General features: G+C 40.0%; 1 protein-coding gene across 6 annotated transcripts in view; it reads right to left on the bottom strand.

Moving 5' to 3' along the window:
- Positions 1-22,080, bottom strand: part of MYO6 (myosin VI) — a 130,499-nt gene that overhangs the window by 11,253 nt on the left and 97,166 nt on the right. For 3 of the 6 annotated variants that reach the window (XM_065400858.1, XM_065400859.1, XM_065400860.1), the window contains exons 24-27: positions 21,325-21,475; positions 19,370-19,578; positions 18,694-18,772; positions 12,752-12,912 (exon numbers count right to left, since the gene is read on the bottom strand). In XM_065400858.1, the coding sequence (XP_065256930.1) occupies positions 12,752-12,912; positions 18,694-18,772; positions 19,370-19,578; positions 21,325-21,475 (600 nt within the window). Of the gene's footprint in view, positions 1-6,506; positions 6,546-6,981; positions 7,012-7,445; positions 7,488-12,751; positions 12,913-18,693; positions 18,773-19,369; positions 19,579-21,324; positions 21,476-22,080 lie in introns of all 6 variants that reach the window. The other 3 variants (XM_065400856.1, XM_065400857.1, XM_065400855.1) reach the window with 2 other exon arrangements.

Here is a 22,080-nt window from a genome sequence, read left to right as displayed (position 1 = left end):
GACAATGTATACCTTCAAGTCAGCGGCACTGCTACGGGTACCCGCGTGGCCCCACAGTATACCAACATTTTTATGGCTGACTCAGAACAACGCTTCCTCAGCTCTCGTCCCCTAACGCCCCTACTCTACTTGTGCTACACTGATGACATCATCATCTGGACCCATGGAAAAGAAGCCCTTGAGGAATTCCACCATGATTTCAACAATTTCCATCCCACCATCAACCTCAGCCTGGACCAGTCCACACAAGCGATCCACTTCTTGGACACTACAGTGCTAATAAGGAATGGTCACATAAACACCACCCTATACCGGAAACCTACTTATCTACATGCCTCCAGCTTTCATCCAGACCACATCACACGATCCAACTTGTCTACAGCCAAGCTGCAAATACAACCACATTTGCTCCAATCCCTCAGACAGAGACAAACTCCTACAAGATCTCTATCAAGCGTTCTTAAAACTTCAACACCCACCTGCTGAAGTGAAGAAACAGAAGAATACCCAGAAGTCATCTACTCCAGAACAGGCCCAACAAAGAAAGTAACAGAATGCCACTAGCCGTCACCTTCAGCCCCAACTAAAACCTCTCCAGCGCATCAAGGATCTACAACCTATCCTGAAGGACGATCCCTCACTCTCACAGATCTTGGGAGACAGGCCAGTCCTCGCTTACAGACAGCTCCTCAACCTGAAGCAAATACTCACAAGCAACCACACACACCGCACAACAAAAACGCTAACCCAGGAACCTATCCTTGCAACAAAGCCTGTTGCCAACTCTGTCCTCATATCTATTCAAGGGACAACATCATAGGACCTAATCGCATCAGCCACATCATCAGAGGCTCGTTCACCTGCACTTCTACCAGGGTGATATATGCCATCATGTGCCAGCAATGCCCCTCTGCCATTGGCCAAACCGGACAGTGTTTATGCAAAAGAATAAATGGACACAAATCAGACGTCAAGAATTATAACATTCAAAAACCAGTCAAAGAACACTTCAACCTCCCTGGTCACTCAATTACAGACCTAAAAGTCGCAATTCTCCAACAAAAAATCTTCAAAAAGAGACTCCAACGAGAAACTGCTGAATTGGAATTAATTTGCAAACCGGACACCATTAAATTAGGCTTGAATAAAGACTGGGAGTGGATGGGTCAATACACAAAGTAAAAACTAGTTCCCCATGCTAATTTCCCGCCTACTGTTACTCACACCTTCTTGTCAACTGTTTGAAACGGGCCATCCTGATTATCACTACAAAAGTTTTTTTTCTCCTGCTAATAGCCCACCTTAATTGATTAGTCTCGTTAGAGTTGGTATGGCAACACCCATTTTTTCATGTTCTCTGTGTATGAATATATATTCCTACTGTATTTTCCAGTGCATGCATCCAATGAAGTGGGTTTTAGCCCACGAAAGCTTATGCCCAAATACATTTGTTAGTCTCTAAGGTGCCACAAGTACTCCTCATTCTTTCCACTTCATACTGTTAGTCTTCATTACTCTATACAACAATCCAAATAATGGGTATGGATCAAAACCAGAATGGCAGTTGATTATTAATATTCTGTCTCAAAAAGGAGGTTGCTTACCTGTAACCAGAGGTTCTTCGAGGTGGCTGGTCCCTATCTCTATTCCACATGGGATATACACACGTGCACCGTGTGCCTGAGTCCAGAATTTCTTTCAAGCAGCATCCGTTGGCCCACATGTGTGCTGTAGCTCTCCTTGTGCTCCCTAATGGAGGACATAATGGGCTGATGTCTGTCCAGTTTTCCACTCTTACCACAGTGTAACCAATCCACAGCTGTGGGGACAGAGGGTGGGTAGTGGAAATCAGATAGGGACCACACATCTCGAAGAACCTCCAGTTCCAGATAAAAACCTCTATTTCTTCTCTGGGTGATGGTCCCTATTTGTATTCCACACGTGGAAGATTAACAAGCAGTAAGCAAAGAGATAGTGGGTGCGAGGACGCAGAAGTGATAGCTGTCTGTAGTACTGCTGTCCCCACAGCTGTATGCGCAGTTCATAACTGCACCAGGGGATAATATCTTGTGAAGGTATGCAAAGAGTTGCAAGAAGCTGTCCTACATATATCTCTAGTACAGGTACATCTCTCAGAGATGCAGCTGAAGTAGCTTGCCCCCAGAAGAATGAGTTTTTACCTCTTGGGGGACTGTGTGTATGGGGGGAATAGAAGGAGAATGCCAGCTAGTTGGTAACAAAAGGGTAATACAACCCAAGATCCATTTCAAAAGTCTCTAAGCCAATATACGTTGATTTCTTGATTGCTCTGCAATGGAAACCAATAGTTTCGGTGTCTTTCTAACATCCTTTGTTCTATGTAGATAAAAAGCCAAAGTGCTCCAGATGTCCAGAAAATGCAGTCTTCTCTCCTCTTCCAAGGCACATGGCTTAGGAAAAAATACAGGTGAGTGGATGACCTGACTCATTTGAAACTCGGAAACTACCGTAGGTATGAATCTCAGGTGGGGGCATAGCAAGATCTTTTCTTTATGGAATGTAGTTTATGGTGGGCCTGCGACACTCTCAGTTCACTGTCTCTTCTGGCTGACGCTATAGCTATCAAAAAGGCCACCTTCATGGACAGATGGGTCATAGAGCATGTGGCCAGCGACTCAGAGAGAGTCTTAGGGAGACTGATGATAGAACATTTGTGGAAAGGAGTTATCAGAAACTCAACTAGATAGCCTCCACAGATAATGTCTAATACCTATTTATCTGTAGTGAGGTTGCTCCAGTCTTTGACAAACTGGGTAAAGTGGCCTCCAAACAATCTGAACAGGGGAATGAAGAGGTATCAATAAAGGGACATGGGTCTTGAGAGTCTCATCAAAAGAAACGCTTCACCTAGGGATTAGACTACAAATTGGCAGTGGATGTTGCAGAGGCTAGGTTCCTAGGTCTATACACCCTCTGTCTCTTGCGTGGTGGCTCCTGAGGAAGTTGATGATAAAAGGCCTCAGGAATTGGTCTTGCCCTATACCACTGTCTATGAGGCTTCCTCTTGTGGTATAAATGCCCAGCAAGTGAAGCGCTGTTTGAGTCTTTGAGGGAGTGGAGACACTTGTCCATTTTCTTGTGGAATAGGCTGATAGTATCAAAGGAAAGATCTTGGACAGTACTCCTCAGCTCTCTAGGGAAACCTGAGGATTGCAACCACAAGTCTCTCCTCGTGACAATGGCCATAGCATTCCCCTCAATGTGGTATCTGCTACATTCACCGTGAGTTGGAGACAAGTTTTGCCACCAATTTGCCCTCATCTACTAAGGCCTGGAAGTGGGATCCATCCTCCACAGGGATCTTGTCCTTAAACTCTAGAAATCTAGTATAATTGATAAAATTATATTTGGACATGAGGGCCTAATAATTATCGAGATCCTGACCTGGAGGGAGGTGGAAGAGAAGACCTTTCTTCCCAGCAGGTCGCATCTCGTGTTCCTTATCAGAGGGAGTATCCTTTGGGTGCTGTTGCTTGGACCGCTCTGTAGCCATATTCACCACCAGCTAGTTTGGCAGAAGGTGAAAGAACAAGAACTCTCCCCACTTGGATGGGACATTGCAATGCTTCTTGGCCCTCTTAGGAGTGGGAGCACAAGAAGCAGAGGTGTGCCAAACGGCCTTTGCTGGGTTCATGATAATTTCATTGACAGGGAGGGCCATTCTACAAGGACTGGAGGGCTGCAGAATGTTTAGTAAGCTGTGCTGAGGCTCCTGAATTTCCTCCAGCTGGATCTGTAGCACTGCTGCTACCCTATGCATGAGCTCTTGGTACTGTTTAAAGTCACCCAGTGGAGACAAAGAAGATGGAGTGGTCACCTCATCCAGTGACACTAGAACCATCGGATCTGGCTTGCCATCCACCTTTGAATATGCCAGTGGGGCCAGTTGTGTAGGGCCAGGCAATGGCAAGTAGGACTCATGCATAGATCCTAGGTGTCTGGGGGTAGGACTCCCACGATCCGCAGTAATGCCAATAAGATGGATCCATTGGAGGAGGGGGACCCCATGGCACAGGCTAGACCATGTCGGTTTGGAGGCCTGAATCCTGACCTTCTAGAACCCATGTCCAAGGCCACCTCTCCTCCATGCCGCAGAGACTCCTGATGGCTGTGCTTGTAGGCTGGCAGATAGAATCATCACCCCATTCCATCTCCTTGTGATAGATTCCTCCTCCCGTGTAACAACATCTTGGAATATGGATGGACCCAATGGAAATGGTGAATGTGGATGGGGGGAGACCAAAAGAGGTCCTCCAGGGAGACACACATCTCTGACCATCCTGGAGTATGAGGAGAGTCCATTGGGGGAGCCGGAGCCTCTCTGGTCACGTGGTGGTTGGCTTCCTCCAGGGCAGCATTGCTATTGGTAATGCCTCGTTTCCCAAAGTGGATCGAAGCACCAGGCGCTACCATGTGTCTTCACCACTAGAGCCAGTGTTGGAAGCATGGATCCGTACCCTTGTGTGCCCTCTTGACTGGTCAAGAAGATTTAGGGGGCTGAAGAGCTGAGCACCCATGCGTGTTGGCTCTCCTGAGGGGGTCAGGGAGGGATCCCTTCTTTTCAGACATAAATGACTGTCCTTATGTCTATGAGAATGCCCCTTACTCTCCAATGAAGCCTTCTCTTTAGGCTTAGCAGACTTAGCATCTGTTCCTCAACCCATGCTCAGAGGTACACTGCCTGCTTGTTGAGGCTGATGTAGAGTGTGTGTGGGGGGGTCCACAGCCCAGCTCTGATTGGGGCTTCATTGCCTTCTCCATGAGGTGTTTTCTGACTCTCAGTTCCCGACCCTCACGAGTTCTATGGGGGAAAGTGTGGCAGATGCTGCACTTAGCAGAAATGTGAGCCTCACCCAGGCAGTAGAAGCAGCGTTGATGTTCTTTGCTCACAGTAAAGGAGTGAGGGCAGGAAACAGTTTTTAAACCCCCAGAGCCTGGGCAGAATCCCAGAGTTCTTGGGGGAAAAGTTCCCGGGCAGGAGGAAATAATGCTCTCTAATTATCTATGCTATACTATAAAAACTACAAAAATTAACTATACATAATTCATAAAGGAATGACAGTAAAAAGGAGCTGAGGACACCAAATATTACGACACACACCACATGGCGGTAAGAAGGATCTGGAGAGGCATCGGTCTGCACCGTCCTTTCTGCTATCAGTTGTGAGCACAAAGATCTACGAAGCATGTGCAAGCCAATGGACACTGCTTATAAGAAATTTCAAACTCAAGCGCATATCTCATGTGTGGAATAAATATAGGTACCACCACTCAAAGAAGAATCAAAAAAGTTTCTAAACAATTGAATTTAACAAGTTACCAGTCACACTAGTATACACTAAAAATGCTAGTTTTAAAGTTCTGTCCATAACCTATGCTCCTACCACTTTTGGCCAAAATTCTTGTGATACTTTCTGGAAGCTAAGGGCATGTTAACTCCAGTGACTCAGCTCAGTTCTTACGTAGTTACTCTACAACCCCCCTACCTATGTTCCCCCAGCAATTTCAATTGGATGTGCTAATCTTCCTTTTCTCCTGTTCAAAAATACTGCAAGTAATGTTTTTGTGCAAACGTAAGCATCTGCTGTGTTCAATACTATCAGCACTACAATTAAGAAATGCCACAACAAACATACTAATATCTTAAGATCATATACACACACACACACACACACACACACACACACACACAGCATAATATCTTGTTTTCTGAAGGGTTTATTTTTAAAAATGTAAAAGAAAGTAAGATTTCATGTGAACTTCAGACAGCATGTCATAAGGCTGCTTTTTATCTTTGAGGTTACCAAAGACACCTTTTAGTTAGTAACTCAATAAAACAGAATTTTATTTAGAATATAAAACTGCTACATTATTATACCAAGATTGCTGAACAGACACCATCTGGCATTTTGTGTTTCAATGCTTCAGAGAGTACTACTTCTAGGGTTATAACAACAAAGTAAACCTCAAATTTTCATTTTGTTTGAAATGGAATTATGTCTGGATTTAATTTCTTATTAAAAAGCTCCTTACGGTTACATAAACGTAACACTTTTTATGTCCTTATTAACACCATCCTGAACTTGTAAGCATGCTGCCTGAAAATTTTGGAAACTTGTCAGTGTCATCTCAGATACAGTGGGAAAAGAATGCTCTTCGAAGCTTTTCCTTGTGTATTGAAATTATTCAAAAAGAAACCTTAAGGTGCAATTTACTGATAATTTCCTTCTGAGCATGTTTATGCAATCAAATAAATGTCATGGCAAAATAATTAAAGAAAGAAATCAGATAATGATTTTGAATAGGAAGCATACTGATACAGCAATTTCATCCAAAAGAAAAGGTTGATTTATTTCATTGAGCAATTAAATATGGAATTCCATTATTTTATATGCATCAGCCCATTTCAGTTTATGATTTCATTTAATTGAGTGATTAAATTAATTTTGGAAGGTCTATTCACCCACCTAGACAAAACGTCTGACATTTCTTTGGCCATTTGTTCCCTATAAGAAAAGTGATAAGTGTACATAAGAAAAGTGTTATATTCAAATATTAATAAGGTCTATTATGACTGATGGTATATTATGTCTAAGATAAAACTAATGCAGAAGCAATAAACTTCAACCAAATGCTGATTTATATTGTGGTAACTCCTCATGAATGTTTGCCTCTTTCATACGGGCTAGTTACAATTCATGGTATTTGCTAGATACTGAATTTACGTACACTATTTATAATTAACTTTAAATATTTCTTAGACATAAGCAAAGTATAAGGTATGAAGTATTAAAATTGATTATCAAAGGTCAATGTATAACGATGCTTACTATTATTGGGGAACAGATTAATAAAAGGACAATACAAGAATTTCTTCTAATAAGAGAATTATTACTATAATAAGAAAGTAGTGCAAAACTCAGTGAAAATAAAGTGTCATACGCAGTCATTTGAGGCCTTGTTCCATTGACTCTGCAAACAGAAGATATTTAGGTTAGTCTGGCAATTTCCTAATTAGCTTTCTAATAATCTGAAATGTCAAGAGGACAATCAGTTCAACTTTTCCGTCTCTCCCATCCTCCTCCTATTTATCATCTAATGATTTTATTTGATCTAGGCTCAGCATTATGAAGCCTTTTTTTCCTTCTTTAATCTTCTGAATTTATTGATCAGAGTAACACAATTAGAAAAAGTGAAATTAAAATAATTCAGAAAAGCCTTACTCCATTTATAGATGGCCTTCCCACTTCACCATGGCTATGTTTATTACTCTCATATTATAACCTGGAATTTACTTATTTGTACATAATCAATTGATTTAATCTTTCTGAATCAAAGACTCAGACATGCAACAGACGTACTTATGTGTGGTTGAGCATACTACAAAAAAATGGAACAATTCTTACTTAGCAAATACTGGAACAGGCTGAATAATTTCAGTATCCAATCTGTGAAAAGATACTTCGAATTGAAATGGTTTGTCCTGAACGTACACAAATACAGTATCAACAGTAATCCATATTGCATACATCCTTATGTACAGTACACAGTTATTAAATACATACATAATTAGATTTCTCTCCAGAAATATGTAATGACATAACATATTCAAAAGTGACAGACTAACCAAAATTTAAAAGGGTTAGTGTGTATTTTGGTACCAGATACTGTAACCAAGCCAGTAAATGTCAATAGAATAAGAAAACAAAATGGCAATGTATTCATTTACTTAACCTGAAACGTCAAACAGATCAAACACAGAGTGTGTGTACACTGAATAAAAATTGAGGCCGTTTACAGAAGGACATGCCACAAATTGATTTTTTTTTTTTTTTTTTTTTTTTTTTTTAACAGCACGATAGGGCAGAACATATTAGTCACTACTTAGGCTCCTTAGAAACACAACGTACTATTGTATCGTCACATGGCTTTTGGCTAAAAGAAGCTCCTGGTGTTGATTATTAAGTACTCCAAAACGAGTATAGTTTGATGAAAAAAAATACTTTTGCTCATGTCATGATGCAAAAGTAAAACCAAAATTTTTTGTGGAAATGCTATGCGAAGCACAGGAGAGGCAGTGAGGCTGAATGAGTTCAGTATACTTAGTATGTTATGCAACAATAAGGTTGAACATGGGGTGAGGGAGGGGAGAAAAGGAAATGCAAGTTACAGCAATGTAAGCCTGTGCATGTTGGAATGTGCGATTCATCTGCCCCCAAGGAAGACACAAAGGTATTAGAGTCTGCTAAAATTTTAACAAACACCCACTGAGCAAGAATGTTCAGCAGTGATTTTTCAATACTTATGTTTAGCTCCCGCCTCTCCAAATCTCACAAAGGAATTTCTTCTCTTTGAGCACTATTTCCATGCAATGCTTCAAATTTCAAACCTCTCCCTGCAGCCAACGTGACTAAAATGTCTTGTGAGGATTTGTGTAAAAGGGATTTAAAAAAAAAAATTGCTGAACTCAATAGTTTTATCCAGGGGTTCTCAAACTGTGGGTCACGACCCCACTTTAATGGGGTCGCCAAGGCTGGTGTTAGACTTGCTGGGGCCCAGGGCTGAAGCCCAAGCCTAAACCCCACCGCCCAGGGCTGAAACCAAAGCCCGAGCCCCACCATCCAGGGCTAAGGTTATATGCCCCCTGCCTGGGGTGGTGGAGCTTGGGTGGCAGGGGTCGGGTGGACTCAGTCTTCGTTCCCCACTCCTGGGGTAGTGTAGTCATTTTTATTTTCAGAAGGGGGTCACAGTGCAATGAAGTTTGAGAACCGCTGATTCAGACTGAACAAAATTTCCACAACTTTTCTAAGCAAGTTTTCTAGGTGCCTACACACAAGCAGTTAGAAATTAAATTAGTTTGCTTATGCCTCAAAGAAAGTTATAATGAAGGCAAACTGGTTTCTTCACTGCATTTACAGTTGAAATAATCTAAGAAAGGATTTACACTGATGGAAAACAAGATGGACGTTATTTTAAAGTGTTGTCAAAGTTTCCCAGTCAAAAGTATTTTGGTTTTTAAGTGTGGTTGCACTCACTTATTCCCTGAGCCTAGATAGTTTTGCTGTGTTCCCAACCCTCACCATGTGTGTGCGCGCATGTGCACATGTCCATGCCCATGCACAAAAACAAAAAAAGGGAGGAAGAGACTCAGTTATAGCTCAAAATGGGTAGATTGTTTTTCAGGTGTGTCTAGGATATCCTGAGATCTCTAGTGACACTATGTTGCCACATAAAGCTGTCCAGATCCTTGTTCTCTTTCCAGTGGTTCAAAGCAAAGGATTCCTTCCCCTACCATCTGAATAGATAGAGAAACTGGAGAAGTTATGAGGAAAGGGAAGGTTAAGCATCCTTTTTCTCTACTCATCCTATGTGCTTCAAAGGGCATCCCAGGCAGGGAAGACAGAAGGGCCAGGCATATCCTCTGGCAGCAGAAAAAGTGGGGAAGATCAGAGCTTGAGTGAATCTCTTGCAATGCATTTATACTGCTACACCTCTCCCTGCTCCTCCTCCTCCTCTCCCTCTTACATGTCTTGCAAGGAAGGTTACTTGCCAACCAGTCCCCCTTCCTGGGCTCCAATTTCTGCCTATTTCTTGGCACCAAGGGACATGTCTATCTACTCCCTTTTCAAACTTGAGGGAGGGAAGGTTATGGAACTAATGCCTCTCGTATATCCCACGCCACGTCCCTATTTAATGTAGGGACTTTAAAAATAGAGCGGTTGCTCAGATCCTTACACACACACACACACACACACAGTTTGCCAGAAGCTGGGATTAGGTGACAGGGCATGGATTACTTGATGATACAACCTGTCTGTTCGTTCTCTTTGGGGCACCTGCCATCGGCCACTGTCAGAGGACAGGATACTGGGCTTGATGGACCTTTGGTCTGACCCAGTATGGCCATTCCTATGTTCCCTCCAACCCGGCATTTCTAGGTGCCTCTGGTGCAGCTCTACTCCTTCCCCTCAGCTGTTGAAAAGCTTCACTGGCCTTCCTTTCCTGGGAAACATGTCTCTTGCTCTGTCATCTAAAAGCAAATTCTCAAGCAGAGCTCCGGAAGTCCCTAAACCTCCTCAAAACAAATATATGTATATAGAATATCCAATTGGGACCATAATATAATCTAAACCTCATTCTTCACCCTCACAGGTTAAGAGAAAGTCAGGGAAATGGAAGCACTTTAATAGATCTTATTCTTTAGTGATTCAAACCTACAGGAGCTGATCTGTCTGCCACAAACTTGCCCTCATTATTATCATGTAGAGCTGCATACTTAATTTACTCATTTTGCATTCCTACACATGGTTTTGAAAAGTTGCTCTTTGATTTGAGAGACAGATTAAAAAAAAGCATAGATTGTATAGGAAACTAAAGACAAGGGAGGAAGTGAAAGCTTCCAGAACTCTGTCTGTGTAAGTAAGTATCACACTTGAATTTCCAACTGCAAGTTACAGTGGTTGCTGTTAAAACATCAACATTTATCAACTGATACCAAACAACAGTGTCTGAGATAACTATTGTATGGTGACTGTTAGTAACTGTTGACTTTTTAGTGGCAACCTCTGCAAGTCAATACAGGTACTCAACAAAAATACATATCATACCATGTATTTTATAACCATATCATCTATATACACACTGAAGTAAAATGCTGTAATAAAGAATGTAAAAGAACAGAAAAGGATTTTCTGGGTTTTTTCTTGAGTTCTTAGAAATTCCTTGTCGTCTGCCAACTTTTCAAGCTGCTTCCCTTGTACAAAATAATCACTCTATTCAATCCGTCTTAGAGTGGATTATGGAGGGTTCATTGTTCTTCATTTGACAAGTAAATGGCACTCTCATTTTTTTAACATTTTATATTTTACTCCTGGGGGAATTCTGTGCCACTGCGCAACGCAGAATTTTGCAGAAATTAATGTTGTGCATGCAGAATTTCCTCCCCCCCCCCACCGCCTTCAAAATGGGCTGCAAAGCTTCTGGTTCCCACTAGGGGCCGCTGGACCAGGCAGAGCCCAGCTCTCAAACAGAAAACACTGAACCCGGGAGAGGGAGGGAGCTGGAGGGTTCCCTGCAGCTGCAGTTCTCTGCGCACCCTGAAGGAAGGAAGCAGCGGCACACAGGAAACTCCATGCAAGCACAGGACCCAGCATAAGGCTGTTTCACCCTCTGGATCCTTGGGTGGAGAGGGGATGCCAGTGTCTGGGCTGGGGGGTCTGCAGTTGGGCTCTGCAGAGAAACAGGAACTGAGTTGTCATAGGGATTTCTTTAACTCTCTACTCCTGGGGGGAGGGGGGATTTTTTGTGTGTGTCTGTATTGTTAGAGATATCCTTGCTGACAGGTATTTTGAAATAAATTACCAAAATAATTGAAACTGCAAGATCATATAGTGCTATTTTTGACAACTAAAATATGCAGAATTTTAAAATATTGTGTGCAGAATTTTTTAAAATTTTGGTGCAGAATTCCCCCAGAAGTAATATTTGTATGTTGATTGGCTGACCGCAGGAGGGTACAAGTTTACCATTGTATTCCTGTACGTATACAGTGAACAGTGATAGAATATTCCAATAGTTTTATATTACTCAGAAAACACACAGACTGAGCAATCATGGCAACATTTAGTTTTCTGGTACACTGTACATTATGTACAATACTTTTCTGGTTTGTAAAAAGTTTATTTTTTTCATTATGTCATGGTTTCTAAAATAGAATTCTGACTGACAAAGATACAACATTGAACATACAAAACTGCCTAAGCTCTTTTTCTTTAATTCTATCTAAAATATTGGAATGGATTTGTTACTGGAAACGTAAAGGGACCTTCTTGCAAATATAATCCCTTCTGTAACAGCCAAGGTGTCATCTCAGCTACACCAAACTAAACAAGGTTCATTACATTAAAAGATAGCTCCTTGTTTTGTATAAAATTACCATTATCAGTTTAGTGAAGTGTTATGAAAAAGAGTACTTGTATTGTTCTTCTATGTGTAAAATTAAGATCATGGAGATTCTCTAAACTGAATTTTGTAACCACAAGTCACACAGGGAAAAACGCATTCAACACACACAATGAAGAACAGATGAATAGGGCCAAGTCTCACAGAAAATAAGTCAGTTATATGTATGTTAGCTATCTAAGAAGTTTATTAGTAAATACCCAATGCGGCTGTGTAGTACTTACCCTATAAAATTACATGAAAGACAACATAATATCAACGACAAAGCAAATGCTGTGACATTATCTAAAAAAAAACATTTGGAGGGTCTATATCTTTTAATAGAGTGCCTAAAAAGTCAGTTCATATAGGCTTTTTTAAATCTTGACAGGATTATGCATACATTTCCAATTCTGTATTTGCCAGTTAAGATACAGAAGAACTCAGGTGATAGAAACTTTGGGACTGTCCAAAGACTGAGGTACCCCTCTCTTGTTCACACATCATACAGATACTCAGCCAGTGCCAAAAGGGGGATTACATATGATTATATGCACATTGCAAACTAATGAAGAGTTTTTAAGCCAAGCAAGCTATTTTTCAACAAATTTGACAGCATTATTTGGAAAATATAATACTCCAATATATTGGTTTGAAAACCCCATTTTACTTTTATTTCTTAATTAAAAACACAAGATCTCCGTATTTTATAACAATAGGATCTGTAAATGAAAAGTTTTGGAAGTAAAGTAAGAGTACTAAATGACCATACCTTCGCAATCCTAAATCAAGCTGAGCCTCATCACTGATTAGCTCTGCTTCACTCTGTGCAATTCTCATCGCAAGTTCACGGTCACGACGTTCCTGTTCAAGGACTGCCTGTTGTTGGGTCTCTTCTTCACGCTCTCTAGCTAGTTGTGCCTCAATTTCAGCCTGCGTAGTATAAACATATGTTTTTAATAAATGCTTTATACTCACCCACCCACCATGAGAAACTACTACAAAGGTAAACAACTAGGTAAGTGATATTACAAAGGTGAATTTTGAAAAAAACCAACAAACTATAAATACATGATTTGCAGAATTAAGCGCATTATTCTGCATGCAAAATTCGCTGATAGTTCAAAGCTGTCACATCACCAGTCTGACTGAAGAGCAAGTTATACGTTCAGCTATAGAAAGGATACCTTCAATGTTCAAAGAGGACCCACTGAAACAGCTCGGAAGACTGCTCAAGTGGTAGTTACAGATGATTGGGAAGGAAGAAGGTAATAGCAGGAAGTATTAATGAGGGGAGACAGTGGCAGCAGTAGAAACAGAAAAGACACAGGGATAGTTTTCTGACACATGTAAATCAAGAGATACATTAGGGAGAAATAGTTTCAATATCAGCTTCATTCCCTATGTGGTTTATCAAACCATTTGAGCCCATTAACTTAATTACAGCCTCATAATTCAAAAGATGAGACAATTATTCCATCTATAAAACACATCAAGGTCTCCTCACAATTCTGTTAGGCATGAGAGTCAGGCAAGAAGAGTTTATGGAGTCAAAGCTCAGATGCTGTGTAGTACTATAGGTAACATTCCTGAATTTATCTATTTAGAGTATTCCATAAGACTTTGGCAATGAATACTGTTTTTACTAATTCATTTACAAATATGTTTGTAAATATGTTCCTGCATGTTTGTTTATGGCCCATCAGGGAAGGGATCAGGAAAATTACTGTAAATCTCTAAGGGCCTGATTCTGCCTGAAGTCAATGGCAAAACTCTACCAATTTAAATGTAAAGGTACGGGAACAGTTTGTTCTTTCTCACAAGTCTATTTTTAACCACTGGGGTCATGCGTGCATATCAAATGCAATCTGAGCATGTTACCCTAGTGAGCAAAGTTCCATGACCCAACTTTCCTCAGTTCCTCTCCTCCAGTCAAAAATCTAGACTAAGACTTCAAAGAGATGGTGATGGAGGGCAAGTCCAGCGATGCAGTCAAATAACATCTTTAACTGCTAAGTAGTCATCCTTTCTCCTGCAGAGACTACCCTCTGTAGAGTCCTACATTAGATTAGCTAGTAGTAGCAATAAACAGAAGGAGAAATGAGTAATTAACTTTACATAGACCAAAGAAATGCCCTCCTGAATTGGGCATCTGTGCTAGACCCAGAACAGAGAGATTGGAGCTGAGTAGAAGTGTAAGACGTACTTCACATTGCAGACCTACAAATTTCAGACCCAGAAATACAACATATGCAAGCCACAAAGACAATCATAGTGCTAGCTGATCAATTCTTAAATCCTTCTAGCAGTGGGACACTTGCTTCCTCAATGGATACAATTTAATCCATTTAAACTATCTCTGAACAGAAATTATTTATCCCTTGACTTTGAGCAACTGGTATAATCTTGAAAAAAGGGCTTCGATTCAACCAAATAGCAACTAATAGGTCTTTTTACATCAAATTTACGCAGTCTGGCAGTATTTATTATTTTGATAGAGACACTGGTCCCAGCACAATCAGTTAACGTTGAGCTCCTTTTTACAATTCAAGCAGAGATTCAGCCTCTTTGTTATGTGTGTCATGCTAGTTTTGTTTACGACTACTATGTGGGCCAGGGTGAGTGAAGGGGAGGAGTAAACCGGAGCAAAGGAGGGTCGTGGTACTGTGTGTGTGTGTGGGGGGGGGGGGTGGAGAGGAGCATGAAAGGCAGGTAGAGCAAGGATGGCAGCACAGGGATAGCAAGTTAGAAGTGAGGGAAGAGTTTGGAAGAAATCATAGTGGACAGAGTTTAATGCACTCTGCTGACATTACTGGGCCTCTTCCTGCAGCCTCAGTACTGCTGCAAATGCACCCAGCTCCTGCCAGGACAGAGACAATATGCTCTTGGTGGCTACCTTCCCAGCCGGCAGCTCCCAAGGTTTCAGAAAAAAAGAACAAAAAGGTAATGTTCTGATTCAGAGAATTCTAACATCACCCTGGGAAAGAATTTTAAATAGTAAAAAAGCCTAGATTATCAGTGTTGATAAATGTAAAGTAATGCAGACTGGAAAACATAATCCCAACTATACATAGAAAATGATGGGGTCTAAATTAGCTGTAACCACTTAAGAAAAATCTTGGAGTTATCGTGGATAGTTCTCTGAAAACATCCCCTCAATGTAGTCAAAAAAGCTAACAACGTTGGGAATCATTAGGAAAGGAATACATAAGAAGACAGAAAATATCATATTGCCTCTATATAAATCCATGGTATGCCCACATCTTGAATACTGCGTGGAGATGTGGTTGCCCCATCTCAAAACATATATTGGAATTGGAAAAAGGGCAAGAAAAATGATTAGGGTATGGAAAAGCTTCCATCTGAGGAGAGATTAATAAAACTGGGACTCCTCAGCTTGGAAAAGAGACGACTAGGGGGGGATATGATAGAGGTCTATAAAATAATGACTGGTGTGGAGAAAGTAAAGAAGTGTTATTTACCCCTTCTCATAACATAAGAACTAGGGGTCACCAAATGAAATTTACATGCAGCAGTTTTAAAACAAACAAAAGGATGTATTTCTTCACACAATGTACAGTCAATCTGTGGAACTCTTTGTCAAAGGATGTTGTGAAGGCCAAGAATATAACAGGATTCAAAAAAGAACTAGATAAATCCATGGAGGATAGATCCATCAATGGCTATAAGCCTCTCTTTGCCAGAAGCTGGATCACTTGATGATTACCTGTTCTGTTCATTCCCTCTGAAGCACCTGGTGCCATTGGCCACTGTTGGAAGACAGATATTGGGCTGGATAGACCTTTGGTCTGACCCAGTATGGCCATTCTTATGTTCTTAATTTGGGATGAGAAAAACATCACTGTCTTCATGAATCTAGGAGGATGGAGTTGGATCTGGATTGCATCTATCCATCTGGATGATATATTTGCAACTAAAAGATGTCTTCCAAGAGAGTTTTGTTCCCCTTGATAGCTGTAAGCATCCTGGAACTCTCTAGGTTTGTGTTAGGATTGCTATCTGCATTGATATAGCCTGATTGTAGCTGTGATATGGCTTTTAGTAGTGCAAATCTGATGCCCTCTCTGTACAAAACTGCAAAAGCCTCAAAGACTGTAACATGATTTTGGGAATGAGCTTTAAAAAAAAATAATTTAAAAAGTCTAGACTATTGAAAGGCAAAGGCCAGCACCTTCACTTGGACGTCCTTGGAGAGACCAGATATTTTTAGTCCTAGCCGTTACTTGTTCTTAACACTGACCGCTGAAGCAATGGATTTGAAATTTATAACTATTGTTTATAACTATTTAAGAGAATGTTCATAAGTAGAGACTGATAAGATGCCAAGAAACATTAGAAAGAATTGTTCTGTAACCTGCCGTCAATAGTGAGAAAAAAAACATGCTTTCTACATGGAACAAATAGAACAGTGATCCATGGTTGGTGTGTATGTGAGACTTCAATATTTAACACATTGAAATGGTTCTAGGACTCAGGAAAGTATAAGAAGTGACTGAGACAGCTTCCTGAAGAACTCCAAAATTAACAAAGGAATTTGCATGCATTACATGTTCTTCGTTTGATTAACAGTCTGTTATGAACAGCGGGAAAGCAAAGGTGGGTGGGAAGGTAGATGGGATTGTGATATCAATGGCAATTCTGTCAATCATTCTACACCAGGCTTGCTCTTTTACAAGCTTGTTTTACTGTAAAAATTGTTCTGGGATTTACTTCTAAATTACAAAAACTCTAAATATTCATTTATATCAACAGCACTATGCTTATATACAGAAATAAGTACACCTCTACCCCGATATAATGCTGTCCTCGGGGGCCAAAAAATCTTACCGCGTTATAGGTGAAACCGCGTTATATTGAACTTGCTTTGATCCGCCGGGGCGCGCAGCCCCGCCCCCCCGGAGCGCTGCTTTACCGCATTATATCCGAATTCGTGTTATATCGTGGGTAGAGGTGTATAATGTCAAAGCAAAAAAATCCTATCTCCAACTAGCAAGAAATATTATATTTTACAATTCTTATTTAACTGTAGGGCAATTTAACAAAGCTATGGCATAAGACTTTTAAATTAAGATATTTTTATTTTTTAAAACAATTTGACGTCAAATGTCACAGCTGTAAAGAATAGACTTCTCATTACTTCCCTGTAGCAAAGTGTTATTTCCCAGCTGGGATTTATTTTTCCTTCAACTACTGTATATAGCTACTTCAATGCACAAAATTATCTTAATGCCACATTAGATCAGTATTTTAAAATTAAAGCCATGATATTCAGAGTTAAAATTTACAAAATAACTTTAATTTAACCAGTTACATATCATGGATTGCAACAGTGTTTTTTTTATTACATGATTATATTTCATTGAACTGTGACACTTATGTGGTAAGTATATCAGAACCTCACTAATTCTCATGTTGGAACCCACCACATAGAGAACACATTAAGAAAGGGGAAAAAAAGGGGGTGGAGGGCTATGTCTAACCTCACTTCACAGATAAGATTTAGTAGCACTGTGGTGTGATTAGGTATCATACTACTAACATTACATTATTTGTCGAAAATACACCATTAGTACAGCCAAATCTGATAATTCATAGAACTTAAGCCAATTTACACTTTTCGAGCTGCTGGGCGGAGTGGGGGTGGGGGAATGTGCATCAGTGACGCAGAGACAGAGAAAGTGTGTGTGTGTGTGTGTGTGTGTGTGTGTGTGTGTGTGTGTGTGTGTGTGTGTGTGTGTGTGTGTGTAGCCTCCTGTTATCAATTCAATCTCCTTTTGTAACAATATTGATTCATTTCAATCTTGATTCTGGTTTAGTCATATGCAAAATGCTCTCCTCAGTGTAACTAACAACAGTTCTGCTGACAATGACTCCTTCTCCCTCATTTTCCTTTACCTTGGGGGAAGCACAAGCCACTATGCATTGTCTTGGACAGCCTCTATAGCTACAAGAACATTTCCAGTTCCTTTCTGTCTCAGTTCTACTCCTGCCCATCATATCCCTTGTTCTCCTATACTGGTGGCAGCACTGCCTCTACCTGTCCTTTAATTAAAAGATTCAGCCCTTGTTTTTTCTAGTTTTCTTCCCACACAGTCATTTGACGTCTGCCTTTAGAGATGGGGTGTACTAAGGAGCGATTGTTAAAATGGCACCTTCTGACTCTGCTCACCATCTGCATTCAATCATATCTACAAACAATGCTAACGAGTCCCCATGAATTTGAGGACTCTATTCAATATTGCCTTCTGTTTTTAAGAACTTCCATGGACTTGTTCATGCTCAGCTCGCATAAATAGCCTCAGCTTCTCTTTATCATTTCATCTGTCACAGCTTTCCTCAATGCTGTTCCACACAAGCTGGACACTGTTTGCACAAAACCCTATGCTGCAGCTCCTGCCATCTAGAATAACCTCTCTCTCTGCTTCTCGTTCACACACACTTGTAATCCTACCTGGAAAATGTTTTTTTTTTTTCCTTACCAATCACTATTAAATTCTCCCTCTTCCCCACTTCTACAGTTACTGAATTACCTAACTATAATTCCACTATTTGTTTTTGTCAATGCTTATATTAACTATGGTAACCACAACACTGTTTTATTATCTTGGGAATAGAGCCTCTAGATTTACTAGCTCAAAGAGGATAACAGGATGAATTAAATGAAAGTTCAGGAAAATTTAATTAAAATGTTACCTGAATACGTTTTTCTTCCTCTTCCCTCTTCTTCCTCTCTTCTTCTTCCTGTTTTCTCTTTGCCTCAATCTCAGATTTTCTAATACAAGAAATAAAAACAAGAGAAAGCATTTGATAATTACATAAATTATAACAGAACATAAATGAATAAGAAACATACAAGCACTGAAATAAACTGCCCAGGGAGGAATCTCCATCATTGGAGATTTTTAAGAGCAGGTTAGACAAACATCTGTCAGGGATGGTCTAGATAATACTGAGTTCTGCCATGAGAGCAGGGGACTGGACTAGATGACCTCTCAAAGTCCCTTCCAGACCTACGATTCTATGATTCTAAGCATCTTACATAAATCTAAATAGCAACTTGAGAGGCAGAGTAGTCCAATGGACAGGGCTTTGGATTGGGAGTCAGGAGACCTTTTATTCCCACCTGTGCCTGAGGCGTCACTTCACCTCTCTCTGACTCTAGTTTTCTCTCCTCCATTTGTCTATCTTGTCTATATTTAAACTGTAAGCTCTTCAGGGCAGGGACCATGTCTGTACAGCACTTAGCACAAGGGGGTCCCAAACTGAATCAAGGCCTCTAGGTGCTACTTTAATATTAATAACAAATGGATTAGACTGTCATTTCTGTTTGCTTTTGAATCCAGAACTGATTATGTAATTCAAGACTCACAGTCGCCTTTCCTCCTCTTCCTTTCTGCGACGTTGCTCCTCCTCTTCACGTCTTTTCCTTTCTCTTTCCATTTCCTCCTGGATGCGTCGCAGCCTCTCCGCTTCCTCCTCTTGCTGCTTCTTTTTCTGTAGCTCACTCAGAAGCTGCTCTGAGCTCTTAACTAGAGCATCATACTCTTTCTGTATCTGTTCCCTCGTCATCACAGTGGCCTGGAAAATAAAATATGAAATATAGGGGATAATATTCAGTAATGCTTGTACTGCATTTTGAAAAATATAAAGCCCTATAAAAGTGCATTACAGGTACATTTCATTTGCATTTTTGTTTTGTTTTGGGGGAGCACAATAGAGAGTTCACCTCCTTTCCAAAATACTGAAGATCCACTATTTTGTCTCACTTGCCACTTTAAACTACAAATAACCTTCATCCTTACAGCTGAGGACTGGCTAGGACCTCCCTTCTTTGAAGCATGTCATCCCTTTTCAACCCTTACTCCCTTAAGAAAGATATTCATGTTGATCAGTTATATACAATACTAATCATATGGCAACACAGCGGATGGTTTTACACCTCTCGTTACCCTGTCACTCATATCGTTGTATGGTATTTTTACTAGTCACCAACATTTAAAGAAACAAACATACCAGTATTTAAAATGACCTTAATATGATGCAAATTATTTAATTGGACAAGGTAATGGTCCCCACTACTTTTTTTGAAAAATGTTTGATAGCTACAGTTTTATTTCATTCCCGCTTCACTGTTTTCCCCTTTTCACATTGATTCATGCAAACAATCATGAAATTTCATCTATAATTCAGTTCACTTTTTCCCTCAGATGTCTTGTGTTCTGTGCATAGTAGATGATTCATCTTTTTCACATGACGATTTTTTTTTTTTTAAATAGGCACTATAAAGGTTGACTAAGGTCAAAATTCTACCTGCTCTGTGTTAAAAACTTCAGTATCTTCTTAACTGGGATTTCAAATGTCAAAAAAAGATACTATCCCACTGCAATGGGACCATTGCTAAAACATCATCTTCCTAGACAGTAGAACCATTCACAATGAAGTCTAATATGTTAGGTTTCTTTCAATGTGCATCAATTTTGTTTGGACTTTCTATTAACAACCCTTGAGACAAACGTCAAAGCTACCAGCCTTGGTAGAGTCCTTTATTATAGTCAAAGTTGTCACCATATAAGACTAAAATCAGAGTTTTGGCACTGCTTCAGTAGAACCAAACAATAAAGACATAGTCTCCTTAAATTATTCCTAGTGCTCAGTGTTTTCATTCTTCTGAGCTAAACCTGCTATTCCCAGAAGTTCTTCAGTCAGATATCATACATAAACCTCTTCAGGAGGCATTTTCAAAACCAACACATGAGCTCACTGAGAAGCAAAAAGAAAACATTTAGTCTTTTTAGATAACATTGTTGGCCTTGTGGTAATCTTCTTTGGCTTGATAGTTATGCAAAACCTCGTAAGCACCATGTTCTACTAAGCAATTAAGGTAATACCAAAACCCCAATTAATTTAAAACATTGCTACTGTACATTATTCTAAGCACCATATTTTGCAGCACTAGACGAAGCTTATGTAATATGTTTATCTCACAATATCAAAAGGGTTGCTACATCCATCACAATATGCATTAAGACCAAATTTTCAAACTTATATGCTTAGAGTTAGGGTGCCTAAATATCGATTTAGGTGCCAAATAAGCAGCCTTATTTTTAGTCATGCTGAGCACAACTAAATTTAAGGGGATTTGGCAGTGCTCAACACCTTAAAATCAAGCCTCTTTATTTAGATGGCTAAACATGAATTTAGGAGCCTAACTTATGGCACTTGTATTAAAAACTCTGGATTAAATGCTAACTATAAATAAAGACTTTGCCTACTATTTCAGATGAAGTTAAAAACCATCTCAAAAGTTCTATTGTTATGTAATACCTTAATCTTGACCATCAAAGCATCAATAGATAACTCCAGATCCCGGATCTGCTTGCTCATCTCTGGTTTTCCCTCTTTCAGAGCACTTACTACTTCATTAAATTTATCAAGTCTCTTTTTCAGTGTACGCACTTTTATTAGGCCATTAATGCTGTGAATATAAAAAAAACCCAGATCACTATATTTTAAGATGTTTTTGTAAAGTAGGCGATAAATATTTTTTTAAAGTATCAGTAAATATTCACATTGATTTCTAATCCTGTTTTCCCTTTTTAAATCTGCTGTTTAAACTATGAGCATGTCTTCACAGGTTGGAATGGGGGTAATGTGCACTATAGGAATGTGATTTCTAAAACACACTAATGTGATGCATGTAGGCCCTGCTGATGTGCTTTAACTTAGTACTTTTTGAAATAGCACTATGTTAAATCCTACTAGTGGACACCGGCAGGGTCCACACAGACAACTAACGTGCAACATGCTAGTATGCTTTAGTAATCTCACACCCATTGTGTACACTGCCACACCATGTAGACAAGCCCTGTAACTCTGCAAATCAAACAAACACATAGGGATTGCATGGCACAGAGGAAGAATACTGGCACATCGAGCCTTTGACTATTAATAAAGTGAACCCAATTAGCAGTGACCAAAGTCTATGGTCAGAAAGTGACCTACAGAATGTGAAATGCATTTGTGATCTCTAGTGTCCACATCTCAAAAACAAATTATTAGAGGCACCATTATTGGAGAAAT

The sequence above is a fragment of the Emys orbicularis genome, chromosome 3 (genome assembly GCF_028017835.1).
Source record: "Emys orbicularis isolate rEmyOrb1 chromosome 3, rEmyOrb1.hap1, whole genome shotgun sequence".
In the NCBI taxonomy this organism is placed as follows: Eukaryota; Metazoa; Chordata; order Testudines; family Emydidae; genus Emys; species Emys orbicularis.
The sequence above is the reverse complement of the archived record's forward strand: the minus strand, read 5'-3'. Positions and strand labels throughout refer to the sequence as shown.